This window comes from Eumetopias jubatus, unplaced genomic scaffold (genome assembly GCF_037043125.1).
Source record: "Eumetopias jubatus isolate StellerSeaLion01/CBP00866 unplaced genomic scaffold, mEumJub1_p1.0 scaffold_6, whole genome shotgun sequence".
In the NCBI taxonomy this organism is placed as follows: Eukaryota; Metazoa; Chordata; class Mammalia; order Carnivora; family Otariidae; genus Eumetopias; species Eumetopias jubatus.
The window spans coordinates 138,130,008-138,144,214 of NW_028274812.1; the positions used below are offsets into that span (position 1 = coordinate 138,130,008).

Genomic DNA, 14,207 nt, shown 5'->3' on the forward strand with positions numbered 1-14,207 from the left:
GCAGTGGGAGCAGCAGAACCGTGGTCTAAGGGAGGGGGAGGGGGCATGTTTGGGATGGCATGACTTGTCTCTTGACTGGGTCTTAGGAACCCGGTGAGGTGGAGAGGGCTGGGGTGAGGTCCTTTCCCAAGTCCAGCTGAAGACAGTTTGCCTTTTTTCTCTGCACTGGGATCTTATTAGAGGCTTTGGAGGGTTCCATTGACTAATCAGGATCTTGTGTTTTCTCCAGTTTTGTGAAACATTTAAGGTGTTCTTTTATTTATGTAACTCTCTGATCTTTCCTATTCTGGTTTTACTGTTTGAAATTCAGAGATTCTTGAAACTTCTTTGCAATAAAAAGAAAATGATGGCTTTTTTTTTTTTTTTTTTTTGCTGTTTGGTGAGAAGCTAGCCCCAGAAATGCTCACTAGGAGAGCAAGCAAAAGATATAAAGGCAGGCGCCTTGGCAACATGAATATATTTCTTAGAAAAACAACTCCCTGGCTTGACTGAGCAGGGTCTACTTCCAGCCCCGTCCCAAGACAGCTGGGCAAGAAATGTATTTAAATCCCCCTTGATTTACTACCCATGCGCATTGTGTTTGGCAGATAGTGGGAACTAACTGACTAAATGAAACCATCATATTCAATGAGTCAATCAATGAATGAAGGAGTGAAGACCGTGGTTTTTTCTTCTACACATAACTGTTACCCCATCAGTGATGGTGAACCACACGATTCCTTCCCCGAGTGACTGGTAGCTTCTGAAGAAAGTAAAGAAGGTAATGGTTATACTCACAATGGTAGTTCAACAAATACATATTTTTTAATTTGGGCAGATTTATAGAGAAAGTACTCCATTGTGACTTTACAGTTTCGAGAGAGCTCCCATATAAGCCAGCAGCCCAGTCTCACCATGAGAAAATGTTAGAAAGTCTTCTACCTCCTGTCACTTCAAATCTATCTTCTTTTTAAGCTTAGATTCATAATCTTTGGAAGCCCTTGGATCTGGGTCTCCCTTATAGAGTCTGACGAGAAATGCTCACCACAATTATTTCTGCATCTTTGGCTTGGTGAGGAGAACCTCAACCAGCAATCTAGAACCTGGAAGACCCAGCCATTGTGAACACGAAAATATTACCACAGTAGGGTTCTCCCTTACTTGTTTTACGAACTTGCTGTGCGGAATTTACAAAAACCCTTTGGACAATGTGGAGTTTGAAACACCTTGAAGTCCTGAAGAAAAAAGGAACTGTGGAAAACGTGAGGTTCACATTCCAGAGAACAAGGGCGCCCTTGTGAATCATGGGAGGAAGCCACTGTGGTTTTCAGAGGGAAAAACTAACCCAGTGTCTTCTTCGAAATGGAATCTGCTCCTGTGAAAATCTGGCTTGCCACCTGATCTGGGATTATGCCAGTGAGTGGGTAGGCAAGGGGAAAGCAGTGAGTGGTAGCCTATTAATTAGTCAATCAAAAAATATTTATAGAATTCTCTGTGTCCATGGCCAGAGGCAGGACTCAGCAGGAAATACAAGAAGAGTAAAAGGTGGAACCTCAGCCCATGAAGGGCTCAGACTCGTCTCTTGGGAGGCACGGTGTGCATGTGCTAACAGAAAACATCGTACAAGACAGTGTTTTAATTGAGCAGGGTGTCTTATAGGTACTGAGAATGTAGCACAGACACATAGGCTTTTATTCTGGGCTTATCACCATTTACTCTGTACCCTGGGGTGTCAGTTTTCAAAGCAGCTATGAACGTTGCTTTTTATAACTGGTTAGACGAAGTAGTTAGGTCTTACCGGACCCCTTACCATGGAGCACAAGATGATTTGGATGAGAAAATATGAGGGATGAAGAAGTGTTGTCTTCCAAACGTGATTCCACAGAGATTGGGCTTGTATTCTTAGCAGAGGACTATTTAAAAGCAAACAAGTCATTATAAAAATGCGCAGAGGCCTCCAGTTATAGGATAAATAAGTTCTGGGGGTGTCATATGTGCAGCAGGGTGACTGGAGTTAATAATACTGTGTTGTATATTTGAAAGTTGCTGAGAGAGGAGATCCCAAAAGTTCTTACCGCAAGACAAAAACTTATAACCATGTGTGGTGAGGGTTCATTGAGCCTATTGTGGGGATCATTTTGCAAAGCACAGTGGTCACCCTTCATCCGTGGTTTTGGTTACCTGCGCTCAGTCGTGGTGGGAAAGCAGGGGAATCCTCTTTCTGATGCCACAAGGTCCATAGCAACCTCATGTTGTTGTCATGACGCCTGTATCACTCACCTCACTTCATCTTGTCACATCGGCCTTTTATCACCTCATGTCATCACAAGAGGGAGGGTGGGTACAGTATGGGAAGATGTTTTGAGAGAGAGAAAGGTCGTAGTTACATAACTTTTATTACAGTACAGTATATTGTTACAATTGCTCTATTTTATGATTAGTTATTGTTAATCTCTTACTGTGCTTCATATATAAATTAAACTCTACCATAGGTATGTACATAAAAGAAAACACCTGGTATATGAGGTTTGGCACTATCTCTGGTTCCAGGCTTCCACTGAAGGTCTTGGAATGTATCCCTGGTGGATAAAGGAGGACTACCTTATACATATATCAAATCGTTATGCAGTGCACCTAAAACTAATACACTATCTGTTGATTATTTCTGAATTTTTAAATGTTTGGGGGAATGTATGTGACTACAAAACTACTAATTACTACTAATTATACCAAATTTTCATTTTATTTATTTATTTTAAGATTTCTATTGATTTATTTGAGAGAGAGCAGGAGCAGGGGAGAGGCAGAAGGAGAAGGAGAAGCAGACTCCCTGCTGAACAGGGATTCCCCCACACACACCCCCCACCCCTGACACGTGGCTCGATCCCAGGACAACTGGGATCACGACGTGAGCCGAAGGCAGATGCTTAACCGACTGAGCCACCCAGGTGCTCCTGAAATTTTCATTTTATAGTAACCCTTACACATGGACTTGAGAAAACCTCTTTTAGAAATCTTGGTGGAGGGGCACCTGGGTGATTCAGTCAGTTAAGTGTCCGACTCTTGATTTCAGCTCAGATCATGATCTCAGGGTGTTGAGATCGAGCCCCACATCGGGCTCCAAGCTAGGTATGGAGCCTGCTTAAGATTCTCTCTCCCTCTCCCTCTCCCTCTCCCTCTCTCTCTTTTTCTCTCCTCTAAAAGAAAACAAAAATTTTGGTGGAATAAGTGTGTGAACAGAGGAAAATGAAACACTGAAAAAAAAATTTTAAGGGTATAATTATAAGGTATGACCTGAAATTTTTAGCTAGTCATTTCCATTGGCCAGGTTGTTTTTTTTTTTTTTATGGTATATTATGTTATTTTATTTTACTTATTTATTTATTTTTATTTTTATTGAAGTATAGTTAGTTTCAGGTGTACAACATAGTGACTTGAAAACTCTGTTGGCCAGGTTTTTAGATGATCGCTCAGCATTTAAAATACACAAAGACTTGATATAGTTTGTAGATCTGTATCCACTGAGAGCAAAACAAATGGATGACTTCATAACAGTAGCCAACTCGTTTGTCACCGACCATGTGACAGCCTTTGTATGCCTTTCTACACATGCTTCTAGCAACCCTACGTACAGGTAGTAACTAAAGCATAACAAAACTAAGTTCTTCCCCAAGACCTTCAGCTAGTGATTCCAAAACCAGGGCCCCTCTAAACAGCCCTGGTTAAAAATGGACGAAATGGGGGCACCTGGGTGGCTCTGCTGGTTAAGCGTCCGACTCTTGGTCTCAACTCAAGTCTTGATCTATGGGTCGTGGGTTTGGGCTCCGCATTGGGCTCCACGATGGGCATGGAGCCTACTTAAAAAAGGGGGGGGGGAACAGCGGACGGAGGGCTGGCGGCGGTGGCGGCTGGGCCGGAGCGAGCAGGGGTTCGGCGGCCTCACCTGCCCCCACTCTCTGGCGGCAACCGGCGGCGGCGGGCAGTGCGGCGGGCAGGGAGGGCCGCCGCCAGGTGTGCAACAGAGGAACATGGCTCAAGAAACTAATCACAACCAAGTGCCTATGCTTTGTTCCACTGGCTGCGGATTTTATGGAAACCCTCGTACAAATGGCATGTGTTCAGTGTGCTAGAAAGAACATCTTCAAAGACAGAATAGTAGTAATGGTAGAATAAGCCCACCTGCAGCTTTTGTCGGTAGTCTGTCTGAATCTTTACCCGTCCAGTGCACAGACGACAGTGTCCCGGATGCCCAGTCACCGCTAGACACCACGTCTGCATCTGTGCGGCCAAGCCCTGTATCAAATCAGTCACTTTTATCAGAATCTGTAGCATCTTCCCAAGTGGACAGTACCTCTGTGGACAAAGCAGTACCAGAAACAGAAGACCTGCAAGCTTCAGTATCAGATACGGCACAACAGCCATCTGAAGAGCAAAGCAAGTCTCTTGAAAAACCAAAATAAAAAAAGAATCGCTGTTTCATGTGCAGGAAGAAAGTGGGACTTACTGGGTTTGAATGCCGGTGTGGAAATGTTTACTGTGGTGTACACCGTTACTCAGATGTACACAATTGCTCTTACAATTACAAAGCTGATGCTGCTGAGAAAATCAGAAAAGAAAATCCAGTAGTTGTTGGTGAAAAGATCCAGAAGATTTGAGCTCCTGCTGGAATACAAAATCCTTTGACCATCTGCAAACTAAAAATTGACTTGAGGTTTTTTTTCCTAGTCATTGGGAATGTAGAGCAATGTATCTTGCATAGACCTTTTAATCATGCATGTCATCGGAAGAATAGATTTTCGTTTTTGTTTTGAAAATGACTCTGAACATTTATTTCCATTGCAGTTTCTGTGGCTGAAAAGACTTAAGTAAACTTTACAAGTATTATCCTTTTAAGATCATTTTAATTTTAGTTGAGTGCAGAGGGCTTTTATAACAAATGTGGAGAAATTTTGGAGGGCTGTGATTTTTCCAGTATTAAACATGCATGCATTGATCTTGCAGTTTATTTTCTCACTGTGTGTGTACATAGCTTTTCTCTGCAGCACAATCTCTGTCGATGGCGCCCCTCAGGGCACAACTAGTTACCAGTCACTGAATGTATCTTCATCCTTACGGCTGCTTCTGGGTTTTCATTAACAAAGGTTCTACATATGTTAGCATATGGTTTCTTTGCACCCACTATTTATGTCTGAATCATTTGTCACAAGAGAGTGTGTGCTGATGAGATTCTAAGTTTGTGTGTTTTTAAATTTTTTTTGAGCGAGGGAAGGAAAAGCTGTAAGCATTTCATTGCCGACTGCAGGTTTCTTTCAGATTACGTTCATTGGTCTGTGTGTATACAATATGAAGAATGATCTGAAGTAATTGTGCTGTATTTATGTTTACCCACCAGTCTTTGATTAAATAAAAAGGAAAACCATAAAAAAGGGGAGGCAGAATGATTGAGACCTTATAAATGTTTGCAAGTGTGGGGAACTCTCCCTTTCTGGAAACTACTGTGAGAAAGAATAGGAATGCTGTCTCTCTTATTGTTTTAAAGTAGTCATTGCCTATTGGCAGAACATTGGACGTAAAACTAGTGTTAGGAACTGAATATCTGTACTTTAAGGATGGGTTTTATAAAATGACCAATGAGGCAAAAATAATTTTTAAATAATGACAGCTATCTTTTCTCCTAGGAAAATGCCTCCAGAACACCTTAGCCTTTCAAGATAATATATGAGAGAATACTCACTGGCTATGTTCTTACTATAGTGTGTGAAATATTTGTAAATGTGTGCTATTGGTGTGAAAGGAGTTTAAATTGTTTAAATATTTAGAATCCTAACTATTTTATTTGAAAAAAAAAACAAACAAACCCAAAATGTAGTTTCTAAACTTACCCAGAGATACAATATGCAATGCCCATTTTCTTATCTTTCCCACACCTCTTGAAAATCATTTTTAGGGGCGCCTGAGTGGCTCAGATGGTTAAGTGTCTGCCTTCAGCTCAGGTCATGTTCCCAGGGTTCTGGGATCAAGCCCCATGTCGGGCTCCCTGCTCAGTGGGGAGTCTTTTTCTCCTTCTCCGTCTGCCTCTCTCCCTGCTTATGCACTCTCTCTCTCTCTCAAATGAATAAATAAAATCTTAAAAAAAAAAAAGAAAATCATTTTTAAAGAAAACATTTGAGGGGCATCTGGGTGGTTCAGTCAGTTAAGCATCCGACTCGATTTCAGCTCAGGTCTTGATCTCAGGGTCGTGAGTTCAGGCCCCACATTGGGCTCGGTGTTGGGCATGGAGCCTACTTAAAAAACAAAAACATCTGATCAACCATGAGGTATATCACAAACCCCTGAGGACAGAGACCCCAGAAACTTCCTCCAGAAGGGAAAACAAAGGTTATGTCAAAAGGATGAAGAATCAGAGAATCAGAATGGCTTTGGACCTGCCCACAGTAACCTAGGAAGCTAGAACAAGATGGAGCAGTGCCTTGAAAATTCTGAGGAAGCCTTCCAGCCTGGACTTCTACACTCAGCCAAACCACCAAACAAGGGTGAGGGCAAAATAAAGATATCTTCCGACTTGCACATTCTCCAAAAAAAAGTGTCCTTTCATGTACCTTTTCAGAAGACAGTGCTCTGAAATTAAGACAGTTAAAGAAGTACACCAAGAAAGAGGAGGCTACAGAATCCACAAAGCAGGTGATTCTACATCAGAGGGAGGGGAAGAAGGCCCAGGGGTGAAGGTGTAGACAGATCTCTGGTCACAGAGGTGCTGTAGGCCTACAGAGCTCTCGTGCTCTCGGTGACTCTCCAGAAGAGATAACCTCTGAGAAGAAAGACCTAGTGGCATTCCAGATGTGTTTAGCCCGCTCAAAAGGAGACTTCCACAACTGGAAGAAGTGTTCAGAGGTGAATAATTTTTAAGTACGTAGAAAACTGAGAAGCTGAACCACATGGCTTCGGGAAAACAGGTTGTGCAAACAAACAAACAAAAAAAGGGAGACTGATCTTAAGAGACATCATGACTCAGCTGTGAATAGTCATAATTGTGTTGACACTGATGATTGGTCACACAGACATTGTGACAACAGTACCAGGGCAAAAGAGAGTATAGGCGCATATGGTGGTGAGGATTAGGCAAACAGAATGTGAACCCTCTTGGTTTCGGTGGGAACTCAGTGGATAATGCCTAGAATGGAAGAAAAACAAGCCGTAAAGATAGAAGCACGTTGCATACAGATGAGGTAATTACCGAAAGCACTAGCTCAACTAATGGAAATCAGTTGATTCTCACTACAAAAATGGAAGGGGGCAGCCGGGGGACTGTTGTGATTTTGTAATAAGCCTTGTAGAACTGTTGACTCTTTGAATTCTGTGCATGCTTAAAAGTTAAACTTTAAAAGGGGAAAAGGGAGGGGAGAATTCAAATGAGAAAAAAAAAATGACAAGATGAGGTACATGTCCTTTTATAAAGGAGCTCAAAAAAGAATACTCCCAAATTAATACAAAACAAGGAATTAAGATTCACCTCAAGTGTAATTTCCTAAAACAGATCATTAAAAAGAGAAAGTCATGGACTTCTGTGTTCCTCCCCCTTTTCCTTTCCACCCACCCAAACGCCCGGCCAGATGATTATGTTTATCTGCTGTAAGACAGCGATTATAGGGGACCTCATCTTGGGGTTGGCTTCTGCCTGATTCGGAGGACTAGACAGTGGGGGCCAAGTTTGAGCCTCATCATCTCTCCTAGGCTCTCTCTTTTTTTTAAATTTATTTATTTTAGAGGGGGCAGAAGGCAGAGGGAGAGAGAGAATCCCAAGCAGACTCCCTGTTGAGCACAGAGCCTGACTTGGGGTTTGATCTCACAACCCTGAGATCATGACCTGAGCCGAAACCAAGAGTCAGACACGCAAGTAATTGAGCCACCCAGATACCCTTGACTTAGACTCTTGATTATCTGGCTGTGTGTCTGGCTTCTCTCTGCTCCTCATCTGATTTTTAGAACATCTGAGGTCCAGCCATCTTGTATCCCCCTCTTCTGTTGGCCTCCTGGCCAAGCGCATCTGTCCCGTCCGCCTGGCTCTGACTCCTTCCTTACCCCGACCTTGCTGTCTCCACCCCCTGCCCTATCCCTTTCCTCAGCCTAATTCTTAATTACTGGCTCCTACCTCTTCATGAAAACTTGGCTCAATCCACTTTGAAAAACCAAGGCGAATGGGACTGCCTGGGAAGAATTTGGAGAATCTGCTGTTCTGATCTTTCTTCATTCTTGAGAACCAGGAAAGCTGCTGAGGGCACATGTGAGGAGAAGCCTGTGCATGTGTTTTGAGAGAAGAGGGTACAGCCATCTTGGGCCCCATCATTCTCCCTGGAAACGCTATCATGTCTATTTCTGAGATCCTGGTGCATTCTTTCATTTATATGTTCTTCTGTTTCTCTTAGAAACTGTTCTAAAATTTTAAACCCAGAGGCATCTTTCCAGCTTCCTTGCATGAGCTGTATTTTGATCTCTTAAGAGGCTGTGACAAGACTCCAGTCCGTGGTGATTTTACACCAAGTGACATCTGATTCGCTTTTAAACTGCATTCCATACCAATCAGCCCAGCCCTGCAGTTTGTGGACTAACTCCTGTTGTCTCTCAACATATGGAGCGCTATTAGATAGTGTGAGTTTGAGTCTTGTCAAGGAGGCTGATTAAGCCACGGTTGGGGACAGTCGTCCTAAGTGTGAAATGTAACAGGCCCTCTGAAACAGCGTTGTGAGCCTCTGGAGGTGGTTGGTGCCTCTCTGTTGGGGCATCGGGAGCTTGCTAACAAAGCAAACACATTTTTTTCCTAGTTTGGGCTAGGTCTATGGCAGTAACATTTGGCAAGTTGAATAACAGGGAACATAGATAACTGTGAACAGATGGACAACTATTAAAAGATTTGAGGGGCTTTTATCATCTCTCAAATGGCCTTCACCCACCTACTGGATACCCAGTTCCCTTGCAAAATTACGTAAAGGATTCAATTAAATTTCTTCTTCCTTTTTTTTCAATTGCAGTAGAAGCAAAAGCTCTGACATTAAGAGGAAAAGAATAGATGAGAAACTTCTAATTTTGAATCCCCTTGGGATTAGATGCTGGTTTCAGCCGTGCAGAGAATACTGCCCCATATTTTGAAAGAGTAGGTGCTGGTAGTTTCAGAGGAGATGACTTTCCAAAATAGACAGTGAACTCCCCCATCTGTATCTGATGACCATCTGACATTTGGATGCAGAATTACAGAGCGATCCATGTGTTTTGATAAGTATAACCTTGCTTTTAAAAACGGCAGTGGCAAGTCATTATGTTTAAGCTCAAAACTAGTGAAATACAAAATGCAAAAAAAAAATGCATTACCTGGTTCTTTGCAGAAATAAGAAATATTACACGTCTTAGGGCAATAATATTTACCCACCCTCTGGGGCAGCACTGTCTCTGATGTGGGAGCATGCCAGTCCTCTTTGGCTCAAGGTGACGCTTGGAAAGTTTGCAAGAGTGAGAATGACAGACACTGATTAAGATGAGGCGCGTTTTACTCTCTCTGGGGCAGAAGCCTGATTTTGCCAAAAGCAGTCATAGGTTGGTACGGTGGGAGCTATGGTACCTCTACGTTGGATCTCATGAACCCGGCCAAATTAGATTGGGTTCCATTCCTCAGGGGTTGCCTTCATAACATTTCATTATAAGGCCAGCAATTCTAAGGTACTTACCTGTGTACACTCGGAGTAGCTCTTGAAGGAGTGTATGGAAGCAGGAAGGATAGATACCCAACCCCACTTTTATCCTCCATTCCCTTACTCAGCGTCAAACCCAGTTAATCCTAGTTGAGACTGCTGGGTTACTGAAGCTCCCTGTCTCCAGAAACCACTCCCCACCTCCAGACCTAAATTTGTCCAAAAATAACCAGCAGCAAAAGGAAATAAACATTTTTGATATTTTAAATTAAAATCTCCACCATTCAGAATAATCATAATCTAAAATAATCCAGCAACAGAAGCACTAAAGGTAGTGATAAGTAGAAGACTCTTGGAGGTAGAAACCCATTTGCCTGCTAAATGATGCAGTTTTATAAACTCATCGTTCTGTGCTGGGCTGTTTGGTTTAAAGGTAATTGAGTAAATAAGCAATTATCAGTGGGTTTAATATCCCCTGGAGAGTTATACTTGCACAGAAACAATCATTAGAAATAGTTAAAATGTGTTTCTACCATTGAGTAGGATAAAAGTTGGCAATATTAACTGTGAGATATATGTTCACAGGATTTTAAGTATATACTAGACATAGATTGTATCTTAGCACAAGGAAGCATCGGAGGAGACACTTGTTAATGGTGTAGGGAGTGAATTTCTTGTGTATTACATACGGGGCTTATAAATGCCATTGAATTGAATGGAAAATAAGATCAATAAACTTTGTGGGGGGTTTTTTTGTTCCAAGTTTTATGTTTTTTGGAATTTCACGTATTTTCCTGCTGTGTAGAAACACTCTCTGGGTAATTAAAGCCATTCCAAGCAATTTTTATTTTCCTTCTTGCTCCTGTTAGGTTTACTGGGGTCAGCTTGCTAATCCTCCCTGACATTCACACGGACTCCCCTTTCCGCCTGTGTTTTTCTAGAATGGCAGAGATGCAGGGACTGATGGAGAGACTGGAGCGGGTGGTCGGCCGACTGGAGTTGCTGTCTGCCGGGTCCCACCGGCCTCCTGGGGACTGCGGGGAGATTAATGGTGTCAATGGAGGTAGGGACACAAACTGTTGTCATTACTGGTCTCTGTGAAGGTCACTTAATGTTGTCCCCATCACTTAGTTCTCAAGACATATTTTTGTCGACTTTCTTCAGCTTCCATACCCCTTCCCTTATATGTGACCGTGACATTAACCAGATGCAAGCCATCCCTGAAGAAGGGAAAGGACAAACGTTTCAACCCACAATCCACAAAAATTAACCTGTTATCTGTGCCTATTAAGAGCACAATCTATGTGCCAAATGTCATTATTTTGTTTAGTGTAATGTTGTTCCGCATTCCACAGTGACTATAAATATATTATCTGAGTAATTATCAAAAAGAAATTAACGTTCTCAATTATGATGTAAATAGGAAGGAATTATCATTCTGTAGATTTTAATTTTAAAGAGAACATGTCCTTAAATTTAAGAACTACAGTTGGGAAGGAAAGGAGTCTGAGGTAAAGCCAAACATTGGTTTCAAGTAACATGATTACATTGCGCTGTTTTACCTTGCCTATTTCTAATCAAATGTGCCTTTAACATTATATGCTAATGCCACATTTGGAAAAAAATGATTTTAAAATATTATACGATCAAACATAAAAAGTTAACTACATAACATAAGAAGTTAACTATAAGGATACCATCTGTGGCAAACTCTCTAAGTTATCGACAGTAATTTTTCCAGCTCCTTCTTGTCTGAGGTTGTAGATTTAGCAAAATAAAAATACAGGACACCCAGTTACATTTGAATTTCAGATGAACTACCTTTTTTTTTTTTTTTTTGGCATAAGTGTGTTCCAAATACTGCATGGGATATACTGCATGGTACACACTTATCCTAAAAATTATTCATTGTTTATTTGAAATTCAAATGTAACTGGGGGCTCTGCATTTCATCTGGCAACTCTATTCTTGTGTCAAGTACATTTCCTCCTTATCTGACCCATTTTGAATCCTATCAGGCTTTGGGGGCTGGGAAAAGCCTTGGGGAATGGGGGCTTCAAAAAAAAAATGCTCTCACCAGGCAAGATCCACATTGGTGCGTCTAGAATTTCAAGCATATTTGGAGCTGTGCCTTGTATTGCATGCCTTGGGACAAAAATTACTGTGTGAGCACAAATGTACAGGCTGGTTTTTTTCCCCCCGGAACATAATGAAAATTAAAATGCTTTGAATGAATTGAAAGGGGGTGTTGTTTAAAGGGAGGCTGCCAGGGGCCTGTAAGTTTCTTCCACATCAACTGAGACACATCTGTGATTTCATTTTAAGCCTCTTTTTGTTAACTATATAGTTGGTAGATGAGATTCAGTCAACCTCATTTATAAGAAAATATTTTCATGTTCGCTTCCGTACCTTGGTTTCCTTATGTCTTCGACATCAGTGATCAAGACATTTCTTTACGATTGCTGACCACAAATATAAAGCCTGTGAATACATAAAATAAAGTTAAAATCCACCTCTCAGGAGACTGTGTAGTATTGTTGAATGAAGGAGGAAAAAAAAATCCCTCAATAATTTGAACCTCACTTGACTTAAAGAGGTACTAGACTGCACTTTGCATTTTCTTTGTTAAAAAATAATTTTGGGGGAAAATTAACAAGCTAAACAAAATTGGAAGGTATATAATTAAATTACTTATGTATTTAAATGGGTATTTTCTAATATAGCAAATCATTCTAAACCATTTATTAAAGTACAGTCTTTCAAAACAACTTAGCCAGCAATTTATTATCCTACTTGAAATGAAGTAGGATCACTGGTAAGCAGGATAATTAGCAAAATATTTGAATGATACCCATCCTTAAAACAGTTTGCTAATCCTAAACAGCGTCGCTTTCATTTCTTCTTAATTTAGTGAGCTTTGATGATCTTCTGAATTCTATTTTTAACAAATCCTTGAGGATAACCTCTTACTTTAAACATAAACATCATTATTTCAGTGATGTTATAACTAGAGTTCAAAAAAAATGTTACGGTAAAAAGAAACTTTTAGATGGAACCCCATCCATTACAAATCTGTAATATGCACAGATCAGAAGACTGCCTTCTTATGAGACTGGGGTTGTGTTGGGTTTTACGATGTGTTTTCTTTCTTTCCCCCCCTGACAATCAGGTGAGTTTGGCTCAACAGTTTAAGAAGTATTTATGCGGGGCACCTGGGTGGCTCAGTCAGTTAAGCGACTGCCTTCTGCTCAGGTCGTGATTCTGGGGTCCTGGGATCGAGCCCCACGTCCGGCTCCCTGCTCAGTGGAGAGCCTGCTTCTCCCTCTCCCTCTGCCTGCCACTCTGCCTCCTTGTGCTCTCTCTCTATCTCTCTGTCAAATAAATAAATAAAACCTTTAAGAAAAAAAAAAAGAAAGAAGTATTTTTGCATGCCCGCCAAGTGACAAGTACTATGTTATGTGCAAGGAAATCTAAGATGAATTATATACAGTCAGAATCCGCCAGGATCTTTGGTCTCCATGCATTGCTATTCATGGCCACAAATGCTTTGATTAGGGGATGCTCACAAGGTGCAGATTGGGGAGAAAGACAGATCGTTAAAGGCTGCCCAGAGGAGGTGTGAGCAGAGCTGAGTGATGAAAGGAAATTGGAAAATATTCCCTTTTATCACCATTCCTTCTGCTATGGAGAGTGCTTTGTCACATTTCTAAAACTCTCCCACTTTAAACACGTAGCAGAGACCCCTGAGGTGTTTCTCCCAGCAACAAATGGGTTTATCTGCTTCCAAATGGATCTATAAGGAATCTTTGGGCTTTCTCCCCTTTTATGTGCAGAAGTTGGTATGTACTGTATTTTGAACATTGAGGTAACTCAGCTTCAGTAGCCTGCTTATAAGTTAGACTGCAGGTGCACAGTGCTGTCAAAAACTGTTTCCATCATGCTCTGGGCCTGTGGAAATGGGCCTCTGGGAAAGCAAGGAAGCTTTATCCTAACAGGTTTATGAGCATGGATACTTCAGTACAGTATGAGAAGGGAATCCTAGGTTTTGGTTTGGATTTTTTTTTTAAGATTTTATTTATTTATGAGAAAGAGAGAGAGAGAGCATGAGCGAGGAGAGGGGTGGGGGGGAGGCAGAAGCAGGTTCCCCACTGAGCAGAGGACCCAACGCGGGGCTCCATCCCAGGACCGTAGGATCATGACCTGAGCTAAAGTCAGATGCTTAACTGACTGAGGCACCCAGGGGCCCCTGGTTTGGATTTTAATTGTCTGTAAGGCTGAGTTTCTCAATATTAAGGGCCTGAAATCTGGGATTAAGACACAGTTTTTGTTAGTTCAAAGGCAGGAAAAGAGAGGCAGAACATGCCAGGTTGATGTCACTTGGGTTTTGACAGTAAGTTGTCAGATCAAAACTTAATGTGAGACTAGCTCAGCAGTGCTTTTCATGCCTCCCAACTCCACTTCCTTCCCCCCGGAAAGTGAGGACAGGGCAGAACAGAATGTGTGACACCAGTGTTCTTTTCCTACTTGCCCAGAGTTTGTTATTGCCTT

The 14,207-nt window shown here is 41.7% G+C and overlaps 1 protein-coding gene and 1 pseudogene across 1 annotated transcript in view; both read left to right on the top strand.

Moving 5' to 3' along the window:
* Positions 1–3,904: 3,904 nt before the first annotated feature.
* LOC114212550 (AN1-type zinc finger protein 6 pseudogene) lies at positions 3,905–4,684 on the top strand (annotated as a pseudogene).
* Positions 4,685–10,601: 5,917 nt separating this feature from the next.
* CAP2 (cyclase associated actin cytoskeleton regulatory protein 2) overlaps positions 10,602–14,207 on the top strand; it is a 107,813-nt gene continuing 104,207 nt past the window's right edge. Inside the window, exon 1 of the mRNA XM_028107335.2 lies at positions 10,602–10,722. Within this exon, the coding sequence (XP_027963136.1) occupies positions 10,602–10,722 (121 nt within the window). The remainder of the gene's footprint in view (positions 10,723–14,207) is intronic.